The 26,033-nt window shown below is 43.7% G+C and overlaps 1 protein-coding gene across 1 annotated transcript in view; it reads right to left on the bottom strand.

Annotated features, from left to right (window-relative positions):
- Nucleotides 1–26,033, bottom strand: part of LPP (LIM domain containing preferred translocation partner in lipoma) — a 211,591-nt gene that overhangs the window by 122,511 nt on the left and 63,047 nt on the right. The window contains exon 4 of the mRNA XM_009883357.1: nt 7,912–7,917. Within this exon, the coding sequence (XP_009881659.1) occupies nt 7,912–7,917 (6 nt within the window). The remainder of the gene's footprint in view (nt 1–7,911; nt 7,918–26,033) is intronic.

Raw genomic sequence — 26,033 nt, 5'->3', positions numbered from 1 at the left:
AGAGCACACGTTATAAAATGGTAATAGCAACCTTTCCCTGCTTTGACAGAACAGGGACAGCGCCGCGGCAGCCGAGCAGAACTGCCATGCACGGCGTTTCGTCTTTCCTCAGGGTTTTCTCCTCCGCTGCAAAACAAACAAACTAAAAAGCAATAAATGCAAAAAAAAAAAAAAGGGGGGGGGGGGACACGGAATGGAACGGACTTGCTGGAGAATAATTAGGGGGAAACCCATGCATTTTTGTGAAAACAAGAGCATTTTGAAAAAGAGAAAATGGGATTAGAGCCTCTATGGAGGCAGCAGAACGGGGTGGCCTGAAAGCAACTCCCAAGCCGTGAGAATTAACTTGGATCAAAGCAAAACACGGAGGTGTCCCTGTCCCTGGCTCTGCTCCTAAACACTGCTGGTTGAAAGCCTGGAGTGACCCCAGCGAAGGCAAATGTTACACATGGCTCATTAAAGGGCAGAAAGAGGGCCAGGATTCCTGAGAGCTTCAGAAGTCAGCTCCCGCCACGGCAGCCATGTAACCCTGCACCTTTCCCTGGGCATAGCGGCGCTCAGGCAGCCAGGGAAGAGGTTCACAGCAAGTGCCGCCGCTTCCTGCGATTTGGCCACCAAATGAAGATATTAGTGTCCTAATAGGCATCGTACATCCTTCTGTCTAGTGCACTTGTTTGTCTGGTTTACCTCTTATTTAAATCTCACATCCAAAAACACCGGTGCGAAAGGACATCTTTGTTAAAGAGCTAACAATGTGAAATAGTGTCTGAAGAACACTGAAGATCACCATAAAGACTTTTCACTAAATCAAAGAAGAGCAAACTTGAATTTCTGGATTTTAGAATTAGGTAAAATTTCTTGCCCCTCTCTATTTTCCTTTATTCGGAAAGGGCATACATGAATTTCATGCCTTCCTCTACAGGGAAGCATTACATTGAAGATATGCAGTTTAACAGTATTTCTTTGCTGTTGCACTTAATACGATAATTGTATGAGCTTATATCTCATCCGAACTTTTTGCACGGGGCTTATCTCACCCATGATCTACTTGACAACCTACACGTTCACAGCAGCCCGAAGTCAGAACAGCTCAGTCCTCACCAATGGTTGTGTTTATGCTAAGGCACGTACCACCTTTCCCTGAATGACCGATTTTGTATTTGTCCCCAAGTGTTCCTGCTTTACGCAGGCACTCTGACCTCTGCCTACTGCCTCACCACACTCTTGCTGGGACCACAGGCCAGGGGAGAGAGTGGTGGGGGCTCATCGGGATACCCCATGCACAAGCTCTACCCGGGCCAGCGAAATCCTCTGCCTCGTCAGCAGGTGGCGGCAATAAATTGCTGCCAAACCAATCCGGGCCAGTGGTCGAAGAGGAACTCCAATCACCAGTTTCTCTGGGCCTCCAGTGGTACCAAAGTCACCTTCCATAGAAGGTGGGAGAAAGGCAGACACTCCCCCCTACCTTCACAACATTTGGTAACCACCAGATATGAAGAAAATGGATTTACGAGCAAGCTGCCGAACTTCTAGCCCACAGCCTACAAGCAAGTCTACAAGGAAGCTCTACTACCCAACTGGTAGCTCTTCCCTGGTGATGTGCAAATACATTTTTTTGCTGATGCCCTGGTAAAGACCTTACTCCTGCACACCTTCAGGGCAGACCTCCCATGAGAGTAAAACTCCCATGAGGAATCACTATAAATGAGCAAAAACCCCAGGCAAATAAGAGCATCTCTCTGTTTTGATAGATGTAAAAGGTGTGTGTGCAGAGGTGAGGAATAATAAGGCAACAAATTTCTGCTGGAGAAAAAACATCTCAATGTAGTCGAACCCTGACCTTGCCAAGAGATCCATGACAAGGCAGTACATAGTCAGACTGAAGATATTTTGAAACTGAGAGCAAGGAAGAGCTGAAGCCTGTCTCAGTTGAAATGCAAGGGCAGACAGGTTAAGGGTCTGTAGCCCTCCATTAATATTGCCCGATTCTTCTATTTCTGAAACACCTGACGAGGAGCAGGCATTCTTCCATCCCTGCTTCAGAGCACAACTGCACCACTGCTCATTGCTAGCAAGAAAATTTGCTTTCTGTTGGAATTATTCTCCCATGTCAGCTTGGCATTTATGCCCAGGAGTGCTAGAAACTTTCCCATTTCCTCACCTATTTCATTCCTGTAAATGACAGTAGTTTGTCCACTTACTGTAATGGGATGAAAGGTCTATAACGGAGCACTGTGTAATTACCACCAGAAAAGCATTTTTTTTTTCCATGTGAAAAGGGAGAAGGTAGATAGTGTTTTAAAGACAATGGCATGTCAGGGGGAGGGGGAAAGCCCAAACCAAAACAACATAAATGAGACCTATTAAATCACATCTTATAGTTCTGAATGCAGACTCTGGAAGCAGTGATGACGGACTGCTAGTATAGCTCTTGCGATGGAAGTCTATTCCATCCCAAGAACCTGGGGGCTTTATTCTTCCATATAAACAGCCCCAGAACACTTCACTTAATGTGCTGATGCCAGTCTCCTGCCTGTACTGGAACACACCTTAAGAACAAATAATAACCCCTTCCTCCAGAAAAAAACCCTTACTGCCTATAGATTGGCACTCTGAAAGGCTCTGAGCAACTCTCACATTTGACACTACAAAGAGGATGTCTCCCCTCCTGCACGAAAGCCCAGTGAAGGAAAGCGGCAAGTTGGGGGTGCTCGGGCCAGAGACCAAGCTTTGCCATCGACTCAGGGGCTCAAGCTAACAAGTACCGCTGCATTGTGGCATTCAAACCACAGGCTGCCTTGAGGAGGAGGAAGTTTGCATCAGTAGGAGTCCCCAGAGGCACCCTGTGTGACTCATTCTGAATTCCTCTGAGGGTGCTGGGCAAGTGTGTGATGAAAGCTGGGCTTTAGAGGGATGAAGAGCATGTAAGGCTAGTTAACATGGTGTAGTAGAGAAATGGGACAGGTTAGAGGGAATTTAACACTACTGGAGCACTGATGATTTATGAGGACGCAAATTGGCTGTAGCTCCTGAGCAAGGGCACAGGTGAGGTATCACCATAAATCCTCTGCCCTTTTGCCTGAGAGAGAGAAGGGTGGCCATGGTCCAGCCTTCTGTATGTCCAGCCATGCACTCAAATATCACCCCAGGTTTAAACCTCTAGATTATTAAGGGATTAAGAAAAGACTTTATAAACGCACATGGACTACGGACAAGATTTCTGCTCTGAGGACAGACATGTGCAGAAGGATGAGAAAAGGGTACTCAGATACCACAGAGAAGAGTGATTTCAACAGATGTCTGGAAGGCACTAGGAGGACAGGAGGGATGGTTTAGGCTATAAAGATGCCAGACAGATGGAGAGAGAGTAATGAACAAAAAGCTGCAAAGGGCTACCTATATCACTGCGTACACTCCTAGCAAACAGATGATTATCACAAAGGTTTTGTCCAAATGAGTCCACAGAACTTCTCCCAGCTTTCACAACGAAGTAGACTCATCCAAAAGCACATCCAAGTGACATCCCAGAAGCATGAAAACAGGTAGAAATGGGAGAAGGAAAAAGGAGAAAAACAAAGACAATGAGTGGAGGGATAGGAGCGCAGGCATCCCCTCCTCCAGCAGCTCCTGGACAGCTCATTTCAAAACCATATTGCATTTGCAAGTGACTATCGCAGCCAAACACACTCTCTGACATCCTCTAAGGGCTGTTTTCAGAGGAAGACAGGCTTTCCTCTGCTCGCCATGCACTAGATGAAACTGTCTGACACACTTCGCAAGTGCAAATTAGAACCACGCTACTTACCATCAACCCCTCTTGCAAATTCATATTTGCAAAGAGAGAGTAAACTAGAAACCCCAGGTGCTGATAACGCAGAGTTGTTAAGAGAAACTAGAGTAGGAAGGAGTTAAATTCAGAACCTCATCTACCACAAGCATTATAATACAAAATCTTTTTTTTTAATGGGGAAAGCACAAGAGCCTTGTTTAAACACAGATGGAAGTACCTAAATGTACTGCCTCTTCTACAAATGAATTATCCAGCAGTTCAAATAAAGGTGAACCAATACCGACAAAATCAAGTAAAACTCAATCGATGTGGGAGGAAAAAACCCCCAAAACATTTCTCCTAAAAAAAGTTACCATGTGTAACCATGAAGGGAATCATTTTGCTTGGTAACTCCTGCCCTGTCTTCTTAAGTGCAGTGAAAGTTTATAAACATTTGCAAGACTTTCTTGTACCAACCTCATACGAGAAATCTATGGTGTTGTGATAAACCTGTGCTGTCCTAGGGGTCTGACTGTCAGAGCTGGGAATCTGGATTCAAAGCTACCCTGGTGGGGAAACCCGAAATCCTGAGTATCTGGGTGATTCTTCATTCTGTAGAAATTATTTACATAGATCTTAAATTAAATTCAATTTACACCTACAACTAAAAAGTCATCACATTGGTACTAGGGATAAAACCTGTTGTTCTACAGAAATTAGCCTCCTATAATTCTATACCATCTGTTGGGGTTGAATCTTAAAAAGAGTGCAGAATAACTATAGTCTACAGCAGGAGCATGATTGTATATGGTCAGCTGGAACCCTTACGAAAAGAACTTCATTCTCCTTTTATTTTCTGCATTTGTAGTGTATTTTCTATAGAATCCCTTCAGTTATTCAGTTTCACAGACCGGATCAAAAATGCCAACACAAAGTTTATCACATTCTATTCAATTCTCCAGGCATTTTTCGTAAAGGTACAGTTGAATAGTTTTAGCCCTTTAGCTGTCAAATTATCACATATAAAGACACATTACTCCAGCTCAGTGGTTTTCAACCTTTACGCTCAGCAGCCCCTAAATGTTTTCCAGGAGAGACGAGCTCCTTTATGGAGAGAGTTAATCGGCTGACAATAAACATGTTTTTTTAAGTTACCTTTCACTGCATTCTTCTTAGTTACCTTAGGAGCGATCCACGGACCCCCAGGGTTTGCAGAGCACAGGTTCAGAATGACAGCTCTAGCTGGGGCTGCCTTTTTCGAGCATTTCAGGCACTATTTACTCTAGGAGAAGAATAAAACAACCCTTCCTCCTCGAAAGACTGAAACCTGGAAACTACCGGCGGGCTGAACCCAGGATGGAGCGTTCTCAGGGGGCTGCCAGTTCACAGTGCCGGCACAGCATCTCTCTTCCTAACTCAGCCGCTCTTCTGCATGGTCCACCGGCACAAGCTGGACTGAAACACCGGGCCAGCTCAGGCATGTGCTAGCTGAAATTTTTTTAAGTATCGCTCAGTGGTGGTGGCTGTTGGAGGCCTGGGTGGGAAAGGCAGCAAAGGGTGGAAAATTAACTTGGCTTCTCCTGACGCCACGGATTGGCATTCACCTTGGCTAGCTGAAGGTGCGTAAAGCTCTCTCTGCGAAATGCATCTCCACGGGGTCATTTATCCCATTCTAATATTGAAGCCTAAACCAGGGGAGATGAATCATCCACTGGGGGAATCTACTTCACTCCACTGACTGTAAAAGAACCATAAAAACAGCCAAGACAAGTCACTGAATGTTTAGACAGCACAAGTTAGTGGAGACAAATTCCACAATAAGCAGGTAATTTTGACGTGACTGTAAGAAGCACAGATACCTCTTCCCTGCATTAAGTGCACTGCCACTCAAGCTCAGCTCGTGCTGCGCACCGAGGGGATTTCTGAGTGCCAGCAGCTCAGATGATCAGCCAGGACCCTGCTACACCATTGGGATGACGCAAGACCGAGAGGCTGGGCTGCAAAGGCATTATATGAAGGGGGATGTCATGGGTGGGCCACCCTTTACCACCTCCTTTTCCACTTTTTCTGCAGCTGCTGCCTTGCCAGGAGCAGTGGCTGGGCTGAGCCTCCCTCCTGCCTGAGGGAGCAGACAGCTCCCCCTCAATTTGGGCGGGATAGGCCCAGAGAAAAATCAAATGCTCTGCTTTGAAACCTGGGCCTTTAGGTACCTGCAAATGTGAACGGGCATTTTATGTGGTTTCCTCATGTGCAGACACCTCTAACTCCTGCTGACTTCAAGTTCTGTATTTGAACAAGCTGCCTTGCTAGTGATAATGTATGGCCAGGTTCCCCTGAACATACCCTCTTTTGCTGTCTGAAATAACATCTGGGTGAAAAAGAGAAATCTGGCCTTTCATTTGGGACTTGCAGATGCCTGGAGTCCTGGTAGACCTCCAGATGGATCACTGAATCCCCAGAGATCCTCGGCAGATGCACTGCCCCCATTCAGCATACCTGATGCATTTTCAATATACAGGATTTTCTGGCCTTCTTTATAATGTCCAGAAAGTAGGCAAAGCACACTGAGGACACGTCAGTCCCCTCGGCACTGTTGCTGTGTAGTGTACACAACTCAGCTGCTAACAAAGATCTCTTTAGGTGTGAAAATGCCCTTAGAATCCGGTCCAAAATTTTGAAGTCTGGTCCAAAACCTTAAAACCCTCAGCCAAAACACGTTTATAATCGGATGAAGCTTTTTACAGTTTCATCGTTCTCTCATTTCCAGCTGACACGCGAGTGTCACCGAGGCATGAGCTGTGCATGGATCAGCAGCCACACTCATACTTCCCAGATGTGTTTATATGGGATTCAGCTTGTTGGCTTGATCACCAGAAGCTATCAAGGTATTCAAACACATTTCTCCTAGGCATTATACCAAAAGAAGAAGAGGAGAAACCTAATAAAGTGTTCATCTCTGGTTCTCAAATGAAGAGAATACCTTACAGATGCCATAAAGTGTTACAAGAACATAACTGCTTCTGAGCTTTGATGTGTTTTTCAGCTGCTACCAGGGTGGAAAAGGAGTCAACATAGATGTTAATGTTTCTGTTCACAACCTCTTTTGTAATCCTTGTGACGGCCCAGCTTGAAACACAAGGGAGAAGAGGGTGAACAAAAGAAAAGGTGATAACAAGTTGACCTCCAATATTTTATCATGGAAAACAGCCTTTCACAACTGATGTGCGCAGTTATAGGCACACACCTTGGTTCAGTTTTCAGTACGGGTGTCAAGTGTTTTAGGCAACCTGGGTTTCCACTTTCCAACACTCCATTAATTCCAAAGAGCCTGAACACATCTGAAAAGTTTGGTCTCCAAAACACAACAGTGTTATGCCAGGGAAAAATTTTACGTTTCCTTCTTGGTTTCATATCTACTTTTTTATTTGTTTACCTCAATATGATCCCTGCAGTGACTACTATGAGCTTTCTTTTTTATTTGCTTTTCCCTTTCTGATGAGTGATCATCTGGTATTTATGAGAAGGACTATGTGAGATACCAGTTTTAAAAGACATGCAAACAATTGACCTAAATACTTCTAGCTCTGGTGGACAGTCAAGGGTCATAATTTTAGCTTAATTTATTGAAAGGCCTAGTTATGATTAAAACTCTCCTATTTTAAGCACTTCCACTTGACCAGTTCAAATGTAGTAGCAACTTCATCTACAAGAACATCAGATATCAGCACGAGAAATATCTTTGTCAAAAAGCTACAAAAGATGCCGGTCATAAGAAGTTAAATGTTTCCTGAATTCATCTTGGGATATTTCTGTAATTTCCAACTCCCATCACTAAAATGACAAATTTGCACCAATCCGGACCTCAGGAACATGTAAAGGCAGCCCCCTGCACTGGCTGAATCGGTGGGACGTCGACTCAGCAATAAATTACGTAAGGAGCCGTGCACCACAACCCTTCGGTTACATCAAAACGCAGAACTACTGAATACAATCCCGGAACAGAAGACCACAAAAAGGGTAGAGCAGTACCATGTGAAGACAAGTCATGATGAGCATGGAGCAGTGAAACTGAGCTCCTTAAGGAGCACCTTCTCCAAGGCTTAGTGACGCAGGAACGTCCAAAGCATTTCTATTCAGCAAACTGGGCCCTTCTAACAAGCTGAACAAGTCTCCTTGCTTAATTTAGGCAAAATGTTGCCCTGCCTGACAATGGGGAAGCCCCCACCCCCCTATAAATACGAACTTTAGGTAAGCGAAGTATTTTTATGACTTTTGCTATTACTAAGCTAGTGAAGCTTAAAGTATCATAATTACACCGTCCACAGACTTAAAAACGTTTTTTTTTCTTCCTTTTACAACTTGCTACTTGTAATGGAAAAGCAGCTCATGTACATGATAAATAAGGGCAGGTTGGAGGGTTATACAGATTATGCTGCTATCCATGGATGTGTATCATGATTATAAAAAAAGGATTAAAAAGGTATAATGGAAGACATGTGAGTGAGGGGAAGGGATGTGCGCCTGTGAGTGACAGGACAAAAAACGTGTATTCACGAAGTCTTCTGGAGAAGTCTTCTACAACTTATATGGAAAAGTTATCACTTTCTATTGTGTGTTGAACAGCGGATTTAAAGAACAGTCCAAAAACTCTATAAAAGCTTCTCATTTCCTACTAAATTGCAAAGGAGTTTTAGAGTGTTTATAGAGCATGTAAGCTTTCTTCCTTTATTAATTCTAGAGAACATTAAAAGAGTGTGCATATGCACACGTAAAATAATATGAAATACTTATCCACTCAAACACTACTTGGTTTACTTTGTGTTACTTGTTATTTGTTTACGATTCCATTTATTTGCTGCATTGCTTGCATTTATAACCTATTTATCTTCTCAAATTCCAGAACTCTATTAAACCAGATTTAAAAAATTATCCTACCAGAGGGCATAAATGTTTTCGAATGTTAGTATTGCCTCTATTTCCTGTGAAAACCATGTGGTTTTATTCTTCTTTTCCCCACATTTTAAAGCCTGTGTGAATAGTAGTACAGAAGAGCAGAAGCATCAGTGAACAATTCCGTGTTCATACAACATCTGCTTTCTTATGGTTCACTTGAGGTCCAGAACCCACCATCATCCGCCAATATTTTTAGTGGGCTACAAAATGATTCAAGTTAGTAACTTGAGTGGTTAGCAGCAGAGAAAAACTATAAAGCCTCACCAAAAAAATAACAGCTCAACCAAAAAAACCCATAAAAGCCAGGCAGATGTGACAGAGAGGTTATTTTCCTATTAGGTCCAATGTACACCTTTCCAAAAAAACTGATGAGCTCCAACAACAGGTCTAATTTAACTGTTTTCCCAGATGGCTCCTTCTGGGAAGTGGAGTGGAACATTCCCTCGTTTATCCATCTGCCTGGGTTATCACCATTGCCCGAAATACCTTAGTCTTTCCACAATATTACGGATTCCAAGTACGACGTTGAGAAATCTATCTGATTGTAAAGGTTTTCTTTCACCTGCTGTGGCTTTTAAAACTATTCTATAGGTATATAAATACATACTCCAAGATACACAGAATTTACCTGCTGCAATATGTCTAGTCAAAACACTGTAACAAGTCAGGAAAGCGAAAGAGAGCATCAATTTATAGCACAAGAAAAAATGCCATCTGTACCACAGAAATACTCGAGTATAAAACAATACAGAAAGTTAGCATATTTTTAAATTAAGGTATTAACTCAGAATAATCACTGTTTCCTCACTATTTCCCTCTCTTCATAGAGAACACACAATTACATTAAATGTAAGGTTAATAAACTGTTTACTCAAAAGGCACGTTGATAAAAATTTAGAATCATAACAGTATCACTCTAAGAAGCCTGTGTAAAGCAGTGTCAAATCCATTGCCTCACCAGGCTTGGTTCTGTTGCAAATGGCATTATAAATTAATTCAGTTTTCCTAAATATGCCTTGAGGAAACAAAACCACAAATAGCTATTGTAAGTTTTAATATAAAAAAACACAAAAAAAACCCAAAGAACAAAAAAATCTTCTCTTCATTCTTAACTGGAACGCAAGAGCTGTGTTTTTAACAACTGATATTGCTGAATAGGTTATGTACTTAGTCCAAAAATGTCAACTTTTTTTGATGCAGCTTAGTCCCACATACTAGTTTAATACTAGGCTTTCACCTATGCCACACTCCTCTCAGCTCAGCAGTCTTAGGGGGAAAAGAAATAAAAAAAAAAAAGTTGCTAAACTTCATCAACAATGACCTAATGAGCCCAATTAAGTTATGATTTATAATATTCCTCGCTTACACTGTTCTGAGACCAAAATAACATCCCATTTGCTCCATGGCTGCTGGTTGGGTTAAGGTTATCACAGTCGCAGCTGAGAACCAGAATATTCTTCAATACCTCTTGCTGCCCAAGTTACATTTTTTAAAAAGTGCCTTATATTGAGCCAGATTCTGATCTCAGCGGCACTGGTGCCAGCTTAAGCACTTCTGTTGACTCCAGCAGGTTTACTCCAAATACGCTGGCTGCTGCAGGTCAGGATTTGGCCTACTACCGCCTCTGAATTTGGAGGGTTTTTCTCCCCACTGGGAACACAGTGGAGGTTTCTATGCGAACTGTAACGAATCCTACGGCTCTAACCTCCTCCAGGTAACAATCGTCTAGCTTCGCTTAAAACTCAACATGTACGGAGATCTTGGCAATTCATACTGCTGCGACCTGAACGAAAGCAAATGAAATTTATAATCGAGGCTAAATATAGCAGGCATCGGACTAAACCTCAGCACCTCCGAGCACCCAGAGCGGCACGTAATGGCAGCAGCACGGACCAGCCCAGCTCTCGGGCCAGCTGTGCACTCTGACCTGGGCACCCGTCCGCAAACTCTTTTGCATTAAGAATTAAAAACAAGCGTGCTAATTCAAAACAAACAGACATATCCTCCCTCTCTCCTCACTTCTTTCCTTGCGGTGGATGTATAAATGCATACTGATGGCTACTGGGATTTATAGCCTAACTGATTTTGACATTTTTAACTTCAGAATTTGAAACAGTGACTTTCTAGCCCTGGGGCAGGAGTGCAAAATGCTAAAAACTTTGGGACTAGGGAGTATTAATTTAGTCCTTCTGAGCAGCTTGGCTTCAACAATGTTCTAACAAGGGCTCAACGCTCTCCAAAACTCAGCAGTGGACGCCCAAAAACTGCAAGGAATTTTGGATCCAAACCGGAGCTTCATGGCTTTCGTTCTTGTTTGTCACAGGTCAAACTAAGCTCCAAATCTGAACTTGAGGGGAGCAGGGAGAATTCAGGTCTGTGTCTGAATTTACAGCGGGATTAAATCATATTTCATTTCTAGCTTGCAATGCACTTTTTTTTTTTTTTGCGGTTCATGACGTATTTGTATTTTAAGAAAAAAAAATTATGCACAGAGCAAGCGTCCTGGCATCACAAGTCATCAATAAATCTCTTTTCCATAACAACCCACAAGAATTCACTGCAGGACCCAATTGTTAAAACACAAAGCAATGACATTCTATAAGCTTTCAGAAGTATCATTCTAGCCCTTGTGGACTCACTGAATTCTCTAAATGAGTCACCGGCCTCTCAACGGAATTGTCAAAACTTAGGTTAAGCCAGGTTAATTCCCTCCCCCTGTTAATTTAGAAGTCCAGCTGCAGCGCGTGGCTTTCCAGTGAAAAGATCTAAATGCAGAGCCCATTCACCCGCACAGGAAATCTCACGGCGCCCAAAGCTCACCTTTTCCTCAAAGCTAGAGATAAGCCACACTAACAGGAAAAAATGTGATTTCCAAAGCTTCATGGGCCATGTGATGTAAAAATCAATATTCCTCTTACAGGGCTCAAATCATTTGCTGCTGAAGGCCAAAAGACCATATTGAAGCTACTACAGTCGGGGAGCGAGGAAAGGCAGCAGTAAGAAACGGGGCATGAGGAGAGCAGACAATAACCAGAACACGGACAAGGGAGACACCAAAAACAACCCTTCTAACCACAGCAAGCGAGCAGACGTGGCATTTGGGGTTGGGCTCAGGGCTTCAGCTAGGTGGGACATGGAGAGGACATCCCCCCTGCCCTGCACGCTCCCCTCAGTGAGAGGTGAGATGATGGGTACTCATTCTCTCTGTCCAAGGCTACTTGTGACACCTAGAGCTTGCAGCACGGCATCCCGCTTTCACTACCTTGCCTCTAACTAACCACACAGCATCAGCTACACTGGAACCCCCAAAAAGAAAGATTTTCGCTGGGCAGACACAGCATCTCGTACTCTTCATAAAGGGATAAACCATGCTGAATGTAGCTCAAGTTTCTGTACCCCCATCCCTACTCTGCTGGAAGATCATTTGAAGACATCACTGCCTGGTTTGTTAGAAAAAAAACCACCTAAATTTCCAGGCTAAACATTTCATGTTCACTTTGTCCTTAGGAATGGGTTCAACAAACAAAAATCCCAGCAGATCATGCTGTTGATTTCAATGGTCTATACAAATTTTGTCAAAACCAGTAAATTCTCTTTAACCTTCCAACAGCACTACAGTTTTCACCACTGAGAATATATCCTAAGGAGGAAACATTTTGCCTCAGCTGTAATTAATTCTTTTTTTAATAATAAAAGAAAAAACTAATAGATTTTTTTTAAAAGGAAAAGATGGAAAAAAGAAAAAAAGGAAAAGGAAAAAGGAAAAAAGGAAGAAGGAAAACAAATAGTTTATCTTAGTACTTCTGTAGAGAAATATTTAATTGAGGATTTTGGACTTCACTAAAAAAAAGTAGTTTTCAAGATTGCAGATAAAAGCTAAACAGCCTGATGGAAAAATAAGAAGAAACTGAAATAAGTTTGTGTGTTTGTGTTTTTTTTTTTTTAAGAGAAAATACAAATGATTTTAAAGTGATCCCATGGTATTTTTAACAGCTGGAACTGATAATGCTGACATCAGCCATAATTCTACTATATTTAGGTTTGTATCTATCAAAGTCAACATGACTTTTCCATGAGATAGACAGACAGAGATACAGGCTGATAGACAGATGGATAGATACATAAAAAGAAAAAGGAAAAATATCATTAGGAAAGAGAACATTTTCTTGTCTGTTCTTTCAGTGTGGGGTGTTTTTTTTTTTTTCATTTCAATTTCTACCTTATTATTTCCTATAAGTAGAAACAGATTTTTCTCTCTTTCAAAAAATTCTTAAACAGAAAACCTCCTTTGACAGTTTCAGCAGCAGATTAATCACTTTTGCAACCCACAAAAAAAAAAAGTTTTCTGGAAAGCATAACTGTCTGTAAATGTAAATGACAGAATTACTCTCTCTTATGCTAAGACGCCTACACATTCTCTCACTTCCATGACTCAGCACCAGATAAAAGCTTGCGAGATAATAAGCAGCAAACTTTCCTTTAGAACAATAAAAATGGTTAAAAAAACAACTCTTGCTCCCCCCACCCCACCCCCCCAACAATAAAAAGAAATCCCCATGGTGTTAAACCAAATTCTGCCAATGGATTCCCCTCCCACTGGAATAAACTACAAATATCCCAAGGACTTGAGAGAGGAGAGGGACCAGGCTCGAGCAGTATCAAAATCAAAACACATGCAAACACGAGAGGCTTTTCTTTTTCTCCAAATGAGCAAGAATGAGTCTGTTTCAACAAAGAGGAATTTTATTACTGTTCATCCCTTGCCTTGCTCTAATTTGGTAGACAAATGAGTTGAAACTTTGCTCACCTATAATGAAAATTTCCAGGCACTCTAAGGCAATGCACTCATGCCAAAAATCACAGAAACCTGTGGGGAAGGGAGGGGAATTTCAGTGGGACTTTCCCTCCTGCACTGTGGTCGTTGTCTGAGTTGAGCTTGTCAGAGCCAGAGTAACTTCTCCTGTAGCAAACCGAGTCAGTGGCAGACCCTTCAGACTCCTGTTTTGGACAAATCTTTGGAAAAAAAAAAGCTAAAAAGGAGGCGCTCAGACCTCAGCTAGGCTCTTATGATGCCCCTGAAATGAACCAGTATGGTCTCGATACCGTAATATTGGCAGCCAGCTTGCGAATGCTGCTGGAACACAGACGGCCACCTCCTCTCCATACCCTCTTGTCAGCCCCAGCACGTGGGTTAAGTAAACAAAGGGTGGTAATTAAGAGAGGGCTGATTATTTACTTATTAAGCAGAGATGCTGTGGACCTGAACAGGAAAGGGGTGACTTCCCAAGCCCCAGTACGGTCCCCCTTGCTGAGTGATGGACATTTCTGCTAAGAGCTTCCATCACCTCATGTGCCAAGTGGGTCACCACGGTCCATGTCCCTCAGAGGCAGCTCACTCTACCAGGAGCTGAACATTACCCAGTAAACAAAGCAGCAAAATGCTGCTCGTACCCATCACCTCCGGAGGAAGCAGAGTCCAGCCAAGGAGCACCACAGCCCCTCCTGAACATGCTGCTGCTGGTGGCTTTTATGTTCTTTAGGCAGGAAATTGTAAATTAATGGTATTAGCCATTAAAATTTAAATTTAAAGGAAAGCCCCAGGGTAAGGCTCTTTCAAGGCAGTAGCCCCGTTAGGTCCTTAATATCTCTGCTGCGAGGATTAATGTACTGTACAGCATACAGAAATGCCGCCAGCTTGTGCGACAGCGTCCCGGGCTGTGGCTGCGGGACTTCTAGATGGAGGGATGCTTTGAACTGAGCCAGAGGTAGAATCAAACCCTTCGAAATACCTTCATTAATAAAGCGCACCTGCTCCGGCAGGAGGCTGCTGAGCAGAGCCGACATCTCAGCGTGGTGCTGGCGCACACGTGCGTCCCATGCTGACGGAGGCGCGGGCAGGAGCATCCCTGTCCCGGCTGCTCCCCACCATTGAGCTGGGAATGCTGAGCAAACAGAGCAGTGTCCAGATGCTCCGGCTCAGCTGGCTGCCAGGCGGGTGAAGCATCGCCACTGACAAAACTCAGTGCCCCTAATCTTTACAGAGTAATGTCTTGAAATTCTGGGCAGAGTCCTCCAAGCGCTGGATATGTCCCAAAGAGAGCGACCAGGAGTGGGACAGACATGGGGAGAGTGCTCCCATGCACCCAAACACCATCCCTTTTCCCCCAGCGTTCCCAAGGAAAAGCCCTGTAAGCTCTGGATGAGAATTTGCAGGCCCAGAAAATGACCGTACTGGCCCGTTCACATTTGTGTCTCAAAACCATGCTCTTTATTTCACAAATAACAGATTTCCGCATCCAAATCCGACTCAAAGCAGGTGTAGCTCCAGTGTTTTCTGTGCAGCCACATCTGCTCCCACTCCAGGGCAAACGCCAAACTATTTATTGCTACTTAAAATTTATTGCATTTTTAGTCCTCCATCCCGAAACTGCTTTTGTTAAAAATTCCTTTTAAATCCTTCTATTCTGACTGGATAAATCAAACCTGACAATTAAAATGGTAAATTGTTCAGAACCTCAGAGTTTCCACCTGAGGATCTCCAAATACTTTTGGAACTTGAACGCATTTAATCAGTCCCATGGGTCTCGCAAAAAAGGAAAAAAAAATAAAAAATAAAGCATCCTTTTTAATTCCCTTTTCACAGATGAAAAACTGAAGTCCTGAGAGCCCAAACCAGCCTGCTAGGAAGCCGCCTGCCCCAAAGACTGTTCTCCAGTAAATCAGAGGCAGGGCTGGGAAGGGAAGCCAGGAGTTTCAGCAACTCTCAGTCCTCTTGTTCTCACCACTTCATCAAACAACAGGCACAGCTATGTGATCATGCAGTTGTCAGTGTTTTCCCTCAAGGGGGCTGGACAGAAGATGCTGAAAGCATTTGATCCACATGGTATTAAACGCTAGCACTGAACGTTATTGTTCAATGATGAAAATTCAGACATAAATAACTGGCTTGTTTCGAATGAGTAAAAGGATGTCTGTGTTTGCAGGAAACTCACAAGAGGGAGTAAAGAACCAGGGTGTTCCTTTTCTTTTATTATTACCCTTTTTATTTCTTTTGTAGCGGTGTCCGGAAATAAACCATCAGACAGAGGAGCTGCTCCCGCTGCTGCTGTGGCAGATGGCAAGCAGGGCTCGAGACCGGGGCTCTGCTTCGGCAGGGCTGCGTGGGGAATTCTGCGGCGGGAGGAAACAAGGCGAAATGTGCAGGCTGCCGTCTGCATTCAGATAAAGCGCTGTCTGTTGCTAGCAGCACAAGTTGTTCTGAAAACAAGAGTCAATCATCTGTAGCCTTATTTCTGTACATTTCCTGCAGGGGTCTCATGAAATAAATGAGAATAAATGTAAGGGCGAGAGTTCCTATTAGGAGCAGCCTCGTCAGCATCACCCAGCCAAGCATTTACGTCATCAGCATGCTAATTTAATCAGACCTGAGCAGTGATGCTATAAATGGATTACCATCCCAGCTAGTGTGGTTACCGAGGTAACTCAGCCCTTTGTGCCACAGATACAATCGGCTTAATGATAATAAAAACCTCAGCACAAATGAAACAGAAGGAAAAGCCTGACAGGGCTGACGCATACACGACCCTTTCTCTCCTCTTCCCCCTCCCCTTCCCCAACCTCAGCCGCTCACTGCAATAAAATTAAGTGCTGCTGTGATCTGTATGCACAGCATTCCCATAGGGAACACGCAAGTAAATAGAACCCGCGGAAATAATTAATACAGGCCAACAACTAATGCCGTCAGCACTACTTAGTCATTCCACCAACCCTGAATGGGAGAGGGACACACAGACAGAAATGCCGCACAGGCAGACTCCAAAGAGCCTGCAAAGGGCTTCAGAGAAGTAGTCACTCTCCCCCATGCAGCATTAATTAAATCAGTGGAGCGCTTGGGCAAAAAGCTGACTGCAACGGAGAGTTTAGTCACTGCCCACCGCTTCCAGGAGGGGGGCTTTTCCACATCATCTCCTGCTCATCCAAAACTGGAGGTGACTCGAGAGTGGGCAGCCCAAAGGCCAGGGAGAAACTCAACTGCAACGTCACCAGCCCAGAAGTGGAGGTGACCTGGTCCTTTGCAGGGAGGGCTGAAATGGGGCTCTGGGCTTTCCTGCGTTCAGACAGCTCTGCAAAACCAGCAACCTACTCACCTCCCAGCTTAGCCTGGGAAAGGACACCCCTTACAAAGCCCTAGCCTCAATGGGTGTCATGGTTTGGGTCGGACTGGCCACTGAAATGAACAACAGATGCTCTCCTCACCTCTCCCAGAAGGGAGAGGAGGAAGAGACAGAAAGAGAGACTTACAAGTTTAGGAAAAACCCTGAACTATTTTAATGAAAAATTAATAACAAAATAAAAAGAAAATAATGAAATATATGCAATATATACCAAACCCTATCAAGCTCCCAAGATGAAGATCATGTCACTCGCTGGCACTGGGAAAGTCCTCAGAGACAGATGGGAACTGGATTCCAGATCTGGATTCCAGATCTGGATTCAGGAATGCAGGGATGAGGACCAAAGGCAGATGCACAGACAGGGTCCTCCTCAGATGCCGGCCACTGAAGAAAGAGGGCTGCCCCTTTGATCCCTCAGCTTTTATACTGAGCATGAGGCAGATGGGATGGAATACCCTGTTGGTCAGTTTTGGGTCACCTGTTCTGTCCGCTCCTCCCTGCAGGTGGGACCCCACTACGCTTTTCTATTTCTGACCCTCCAAGAGGGCAAGTAACGAAGTTAGCTGCCCTTGGGTGTTACAGCAACAAGCACAAGCACGAGCTGCTCTGCATACCATTCCTTGGCATAAATTAGAAACAATCAGGTCGTATCAGTCTCTGGAAATGGACAGCGTCCGAAAAATACGCTGTTAATTTCACAGAGTTCAGTTAGTTAGAAGAGGCTTAGCTGAAAAGTAAAGTTACTGAACAGAAACTCGGTACTCTTTTTTCTCAAACCAGGACAATGGGCTAAAAGGCAGTGATATCCCTGCCTTAGAATGGACCCAAGATCATACTCTTCAGCTCCTCTAGCTCTTTGTCCAACTGAATGCAAAGCTCCCTGTGGATGCTGAACGCCACACATTTTCCTACTCAAATGCCAAAGACCAAATTTCCTGTAGCTTTCAAGATTTGATTTTCTTTTCCTCCTACCCAAAATCTCAGCACCAACACCAGCATCTAAGCACTGAGCTCAAACACCAGCATCTAAGTTCCCATCTGCCAGAGTAGCTCAGGCATTTCACCTGCCCTTCCTGAAAGTCACCACCTCCTCACCTACCAGAGCTTCACCTGAAAGCACCAAACACTGCCACTGGATCAGGAGCAGGAGCGCGTACCATAACCTCAGGCTCATCCGGCTCCTGGTGGGTATTGTTCCAGTTTAGGCAGGATCTTAAGGGATTAGCATGAGACCAATAACTTTTGATGGACTCACCAGGAGTACAATGAATTCTCCATTGCCTGTCACATAAATACACGCATCAATCTTGTTGCTTTGTAAATGCCAAAACGCAGCTAACGCAGCCTTTGGAAAAAATTCCGCAGAGACTTCCCAATATTTGCAACCGGACGTGTACAGAAATGGCTGTGCCCTCACCTTTATTTCACAGATCAAAGCTCTGTGCGTGTTGGCGGTGGGATTGCATGCACATTCCACCTATGGGAGACCATCTCAGCAAGCCAACCCAGCACTTTTTCACTGAGCAGAGGTACCCAAGTGTTTGGAGCCAAAACAAGTGTCAGTGAGATCAGCTCTTCCAGAAGAGGAAGCTCTTTCTGAAGTGGCAGAACACCAGCAAAGCCAAAACAGCCTCTCTGCACCGCTGCATGTTCTTGCAATGAGCAATAATAGCAAATTTGTCTATAGAATAGACACATTCAGGCTCATCTCTTGGGAAATCTCACTAAATACTTTCTCACTCCTCCACCACGCAGAAAAGCACCAGTCCTCCCGGGAAATTTATTACGTACTTCTAGAGAAATAGTTAAACAGTTCCTTTAGGAGCCCTTTTAGATCAGATTACAGGAGTACACTTTTCCCTGGAAGGGAGAGAATCCTATGCAAATGACACCAAATTACTATGAAGAGTTACGCTCTTGGCTGGAAACACCTGACTGGCTGAAAGCATGGAGTTGTGTGTCCTGCTCTAACCGTGCTCTCCTGGGAATAACCCCGGGAAAGGCGGGAGGGGGGGATGATAAAAATCCTCAAACTGAAAGGCAGACGGCAGAGCGCCAGAAGGCACAGCTCTGGAAATGGTGCGACTGTTGATGTGAAAAGGAAGCCATCACCTTTGCTTCAATTTAAAAGTCATCGTGACAGCTTGAGAGATTGTAACATTTAAGTGACACAGCGACAGCTTGATCCAGTCCAACAATCACAACTCGCAGACGTGCTCCAAACACACACCCTGCTGCCCTGGGTGCAAAGCAGCTGCTCACTGAGGAAAGGCATGTATTGAAGCGAGGGGTGTGTGTGTGTGTGTGTAACATTAGAAACGCTGCTCCAGGATGGTCACTCGGCCAGTTATTCTGCATGTACTGTGCTTGTGAGCCTGGACTGGGGCTCCCTCCATCCTTGCGGCACAGAAAGGATCTGGGCAAAGACCGACAGATGGAAACAAAAGGAGAAGGATTGGCATCGATGTCAAGTGTTCCATTAATTTCAGTGGGAGCTACAGGTGCTCAGCACTCCAGAGAAAGCCCTCAAATACCTTCACTGCCACAATCAAGCAAAAACTGAACCATGCAGCCTCCCTTTTTCCCCTTAGACCTCGCTCCTCCTGCCAGCTAGGTGGGCCCTGAGGTGCTCACAGCGATGTAGGGCAATGCAGAACAGCCCCATCCAATGGCAGGTGTCTCAGCCACATTAAAAAGAAAATTACATGTTCGTTAAAATTTACAGTATACTTCTAACCCATTTATAGTTAGGTGCTTGTTCTCTTGGCCGTGAAGTTACATGTAATGGTATGGTGGGCCTAATAATGGTGGTTTTTTTTCTTTTTGCCTGTGCAATGTCCTGCTTATACAACTTAGTGCTGTGGAACGATGCCGAAGTAACGACCCTGGGCAACAGTGTCTTCCTCAGCAGATGCAGAACAGCTATTGCCAGCAAGAGGTGGCTCCTGTTAGGTCCTCAGCACATCTGGCAGGTATTGCTCTGAGCCTCTCTGGAGATGACTTCTCAACACAGTAGGATTTCTGGCCATTTGCAAGTTGAGTCCTAATCCTGGGCGCCAGTTAAATCAACAACCAAAAAGGAAATACTGGAGAATTTGTCCATGAAAAAAGAGTCACTAGGCCGAATACTTATTTCACCCCTTACAACTGTGAAGCTAAAGTGCTACAGTGCCACTTCCTGATGCCCAAAGGCTTTATCATCTACAGCCAACACCACAAGAATGATTTTGTCATTGTCATTATCAACATGACTTTTTCAGTGACCCACAAAGGTAGAGCAGCACAACACACGCTTGCCAACAGTCATCACTCCACATATAGTCTAATGCCTTTGGAAAACAAGTCTGCCCTCTGTAACCACGCTTATTTCACTGTTTGGGGTTGTCTTGAAACCAACCAAATAAATAAAAAGCTGAAATATTTTCGTAGCTGTTGAGCTTCCTAAAGGCATATTATATACTTAAGAAACATTATGACAGTAACTATCTTGAACAGAGAAACCAGTGGCTCCAGAGCTCGCTGCCTTTGGAACATCTGCTCTGATTTGCAAGTCCCTCGGATTGCAAAGGAAGCCAGAAAATGAAACCTTCGGTAATGGCTCACTTCCAAGCCTTTATGGACAGATCAGTGGCAGGGCAGTGAATTATTCTTAGAGAGAAAGTGGGGCATCCTCAGCTGTTCGCTCTGCACTAAGGGGGTCAACGACTGCACGGTGGCGCGTCTCAGACGTGCCCCTGCCTGAGCGCACCTGAGACTTCAGCTCCCTCGGGGGAACAGGAGCTGGTCAAAGGCACCCCCCTGGTGATGTCGTACCTCACCTTTCTTAATTAAATCTTACAGGTTGAAAGGGACCTCAGGAGGTTGTTCAGTCCAGTCCTGTCCCTTAAGGTAGGACTGACTCTGCCTAAGCTGCTCCTGACAGATGTTTGCACAACCTGAGCTAAAGCCCCTCCAGTAATCGAGGACCTACCGTTTCTCCATGCCATCTTTTTCTGGGGTTACCTATCCCTCCTGTAGCAGTTTTGCCCTAATGGCTAATCTAAATCTCCTTGGCTGGATTTTAAGTCCCAGGCATTGCGCTTTCCAAAGTAGATGCACAAAACGTTTCATTCCCCTTTTCTTTGCAGCTGGAAGCAGACAGATCCTGTACAATTAGGAGGCAAGAACACCCACAGGGAAGAGGTTATTTACATAAACAGGATCACAATGTGCGTGTGTTTATATATTTGTTACTTATAAAAAAATACCGCAATCTCTTTTCTTCTCTAATTAAAACACCCAGTTTGCCCTGCTGCACAATTGCTAAGCAGATTTAAAATGGGGACTTCAGTAGCTATTTTATGGCTAATCAAATGAGTAAATATAATGATCTGCTCCAATTCCCATTCTGATTACAGGGTGTAGCTATTTCATTCCCTCAATAAGATCCTTGCACCCAAAAAGAATAGTTTAACGAGCTTAAGAGCAGAATGTTAGGCTCAATTTCTCTAAAGGGTAATAGAGTGGGAGTGTCTGTATAATTAGCTTTGTTGGGCTCCCTCCCTCACTTTACAATAGTTTCTATACAGAGCTTTCACTGTCTCTACAGGTCCCCATGTTAAAGTGGCAAAATAACGCAGAGCACATTAGATTCATACTGGTTGCGCAGAGGAGTTTTGGAAGACGCAAGAAGAGCTGGAGAAGTGGTAGGTATTTCAGCCCAAAAGGTTCAAGTTTTAATTTAGCTTTAGCAATAAAAGCACACATGTTCATGTACATACCTAATTTGTCTCTAATGTATTGAATTCTTAGATGTTTCTGAAAGTTAAGATGCACCAGACTGCTATCCCACTGATCAAATCATAGTGTAAATCAGTAAAGTACACGCAACATTTTCTTCTCTGCGTAAAACTTGAAATTAAATTAACAGCACACAATCTATAATGCGAAACATTAGTTAACGCATTTGGAAGAGTCTGATGCTGAATTCCCTTAAGGAAATAAAAGCATTTGATGTACTGATTTTTCACTGTAAGAGACAATTTTTTTACATAAGCTGGCAAACCCATAATATTTTGTGCTTGCAGAAGAATTTTCAGCTGAAGATCTGAAAATCCTTTCTGAAGCCAGACAGCCAGGTGGGACATGCGATTATTACCATCTCTGTTTTACAGATGGGAACCTTAATGCTAGAACAGTTCAAAATCTTCCTGAAATTACAGGGGACATGTCAGACATCTTGAAGGAAAAGGAAAACAACAGACCCTGTTTAGTTCCAAAGTACTGTGGCTGCATCAGACCTCTCCCCAATTAATCATCTTGTGTCTTTCCTACAACTTTGTATTTGAGAGCATCATAGTGCCCATGGATACTGTCTTTGGAAACCATCATGCAAAAACCCTGGCAAAGAGGTCAAAAACTAGTCCAATTGTTTAATCCTGCAATGACTGCAAAAAAAAAACCAAAAAAAACCCTGAAAAAACAGGGAACTAGGAAAGTTGCTGTGAAAAGAAAGCAGAATCACAGTCACAGGCTTCGCCTCTAACAAACAAAATCCACAGTTCATCCATTCCTTCAGAGTAAGTTAACAGCAAGTAATAAAGGGAATAACTCAGGTCCAGGAGCCACTTCCATTGTTCTGGCATTCAAATTCATTAGTTAAGAGTTAGACAGCAATACCCGATCAGAAACAAATGGATGCTGCACTTAAACTTTTCAAATTGTTCTGAAACAGCTGAGTATGCCAGGAGTCTTTGGCATTGAAAAGAGGCAGCTAAAACTCTGAGTGGCACAAACAGGAGGAATGATTGCTCGGTCTCTTCCAGTGCTTCCAACATGAAACAAGGCTAGGGAGAGGCAAATGGAGAAGAAAAAACAGAAAGTGGGTCTGCCCCACCTCCATGGGACTTCTTTGCCATGGGCTGCTTTACATTTCAATAGTTTACATGAAGTTCGTAAAGCAAATGGATAATCTGAAGGAGGAAAAATCCCTGAGTGTTACGGAAGACATCATTTGTATCAAGCCGATCTCTGTGAACAGCAAGTTCTTAGGTAAAAGGATATATTCTGGGGTAGTATTGCTATGAATTTGCATTACTCTTGTCTTCTTCCTTGTGTGTTTACTGAAAAGGACACTGAGCTGGAGTGATGATTCATCTGACCCAGAATGGACAATCTTATGTTCTTAATTTCAGGCCTATATATGCTGACAATTGACAGAAACATACTGAAAAGCCAAGGCTTAAATTCCAATTTCTGATCCAGGCAGGTTATTTTTCCAGAAGCCAGACTTGTGCTACTTCTGTCTCTGAAAAAAACAGCAGTAGACCAACACTATAATGATAGGATTTGGGACAAAATGTACTTTATTGAGTGCACTCAAGATACGACTTCCCTCCAAGCTCAGCTGCAGACTAAAAGGTCCTACAACATTAGAAAAGCATTTATCTGAGTCCAGGAAGCAGGATACCAATACTTTCATCAGATGAGCCAAGCCAGAGCTGAAGTCGGGTTTTCACAACAGCCAGCATTTAAGATGCTCAAGCGAACTTGGCGGGTAAATAAGACATTAAAAATTCCCCAAGAAATAGTTTTCCAACAGAGTGAAAATTGCAGTCTCTTCTGCATGTGAGAAGTCCAACTAACGGAGGGCCAGTCAACAGCATGTGATGGAGCTCTAGTGCTGGATGCATTTCTATGTCCACACATGACAATGCAACTCCAAGGGAGAGGGCAATCCTGAGCACAAAGCTTTATGGCTTCCCTGATAACATACTGCACTTGCATACAGGAAAAAATCCCAGTTGTTGGGCACAACATCCCACTTTGGAAGCCAGTTCCAGCATCTTCACAGAACAAGAGGATCTCCTTCACATTTCCATGAGTCTTGAGCATACCGCTCCTTGGGGGTCTACTAGCAGAGTGAGGGACCTGGTCTGGATTTATAGGGAGTTATTAAGCTGTTCAAGCAGAGAACAGCTTGAAAATTGAGAACAGCACCTTCGTAAGTATTTCAAAGACAAACAGACATCTGCTTTGGCATTGGCTGTGCCAGCTTAGCCACACAGAAAAGCAAAACAGCTGCACAAATTTGCAAGGTTGTGCTCGACAAGCCTTGGAGAGACAATTTGTCCCAATCTACCCATGGTGCAGTCACAGAAGAGTGGAGAGAAGAAAGCCCTAGAGATCCAGATGCAAATACTACAGATCACAAATAGCACAACGTTGCCTACGCATCCTTACTGCACCAGGTACTAAATGTTCACCCAAACACCTTACACTGAGTAGGTGGGCAAAGAAATGGGCTTATCCCTACTTAACAGAAGGAGAAGTGCAGTCCAGAGATGCAAGATGGCTCAGCCAAGGTTACACAACAGCAGGTGAGAGGTCTGGGAGTCTCAAGGACACATCTACAACACAGGTCTGAGAAGAACTTGCCTCCTTCTCAGGTTCAGGATGGAACTACATTAAAAGAAAGTCCAGGTTAGTGACAGATGCTTCAGACTGAGTATTTCTTTCCTCCCCTCTTTCAATATAGCTTTCCTATCTTTAATAGACTTACAGGAAACAATTAGAAAAGCTGATGCCAAACAGTCCAACCAGACCTTACTCAGGGTCAAAGCCCCAAATTCCTACCCGGCAAAGCTCTGATGGGCATATCTCAGAGTCCTGCAGACTGCAGCAAGGAAAGCCCTTTCAGGGCTTAAGCTGCTGTTTTACAACAAGAGACATTTTTAGCCTATCATTTTATCTCTTCCATCTTTCCCCATTGCTTGAAATTAAAATAAACATGGACCAGGGCCTAGGATTTTATTTTATCTGTCACATATTGCTATCATTAAACACACTTGAAACGAGTGGGTTCAGTTCAAATAAAACTGTCTCTTCCCTCTCCCTTTCTCAGCTTAACAAACATAAAATAGGAAACTGCACTCCAATACATTCAGAAGCAATACACGTTACATCATGAGTAGATGATCCATCTGGCAGGCTGACACAGTAATAAGTTTGCTTAATTGTCAGGTCAGGCATATTACAGAGCCAGTCTGTCAGTCCTTTTATTGCAGCTTTGTACTGGGGAATTTCAGCCTCCTTGTACTCCGTATGTACAGACATGGTATGGGAAGTGAATGCATCCACGTGGTAGGAGTAGACACACGTATGAAGTCTCAGTCAGAACAAGGAGATTAAATTAAGCAAGGAAATGCTGAAGTCAAATAGCTCTTAGCAGCTGTATAGGTTTCAGTCAGGAATAATCACCCAAAGAAAGCAATGAGATATTTACATTTAATTTATTTGAAACCAGGCTGGGAAAGCACTGATTATAGGGGATAATCCAGCACTGGCTCATAAGCAAAAGAGCCAGAGATCCTCAGATGTTCCCTCCATTTACACTTTCTAAGCAACCAGCCCATCATTTCATTTTTAGCTTCCTGCAGACAGTCTCCTGATACTGTCCATATGTCCTCCTGAGAAATCACTGAGTACACTCAGCAAATGATCGAATTTGTCAAATGGCTGCTTTGTCTTTAAAAAGCCAAAAAACCCAAACGAAAACAAACCTTTTTCCTCCTTCGCCTTTGTACCTTACCTCATTTCCTTCTCTTCATTAATGAGCTCAATTGTGAATTGATTTTATTTACAGGAAGACTTTAAGGTGTTCCAAGATACAATTTGTAGGAAAGATGCCAAATATAAATTGTATTCTGTAGACCTGCATGCATTTGTGATTTTACATGAGCACGCACACATATGTTCAATATAGAAACAGCAGGTGTGCTCTAAAGTTTTATTGCCATTAGTTAGAAATGACCACATTACTCAACAGTGTCAAAGCCAAGTCTTGTCAAAGGCAAGTCTTGCCAAAAAGTTAAAAAGCTTGATGATTTCCAGTGTTACACAGCCCTGCCTTGGGGTCCTGGCTCTTCCAGATACCTCCAAAACCTAACCATGATCTACATTTACCCTAAAGAAACGCTTAATGATTGCATCCTCTGCATGGTATCTCCACAGCTTTTTGGGCAAAGGGGAGAGCGCTGCCTTGAGCACGGTAGCAGCTCTCTGTCACTGAAGCCTCATAAAACACCGTGACCTTCGTGGCCACCCTGTTCCACAGCCAGACCCCCTGTCTTGCACTTTGGACATCAGCCTCTGATGAG

Source organism: Charadrius vociferus, unplaced genomic scaffold (genome assembly GCF_000708025.1).
Source record: "Charadrius vociferus isolate BGI_N301 unplaced genomic scaffold, ASM70802v2 scaffold214, whole genome shotgun sequence".
In the NCBI taxonomy this organism is placed as follows: domain Eukaryota; kingdom Metazoa; phylum Chordata; class Aves; order Charadriiformes; family Charadriidae; genus Charadrius; species Charadrius vociferus.
The sequence above is the reverse complement of the archived record's forward strand: the minus strand, read 5'-3'. Positions and strand labels throughout refer to the sequence as shown.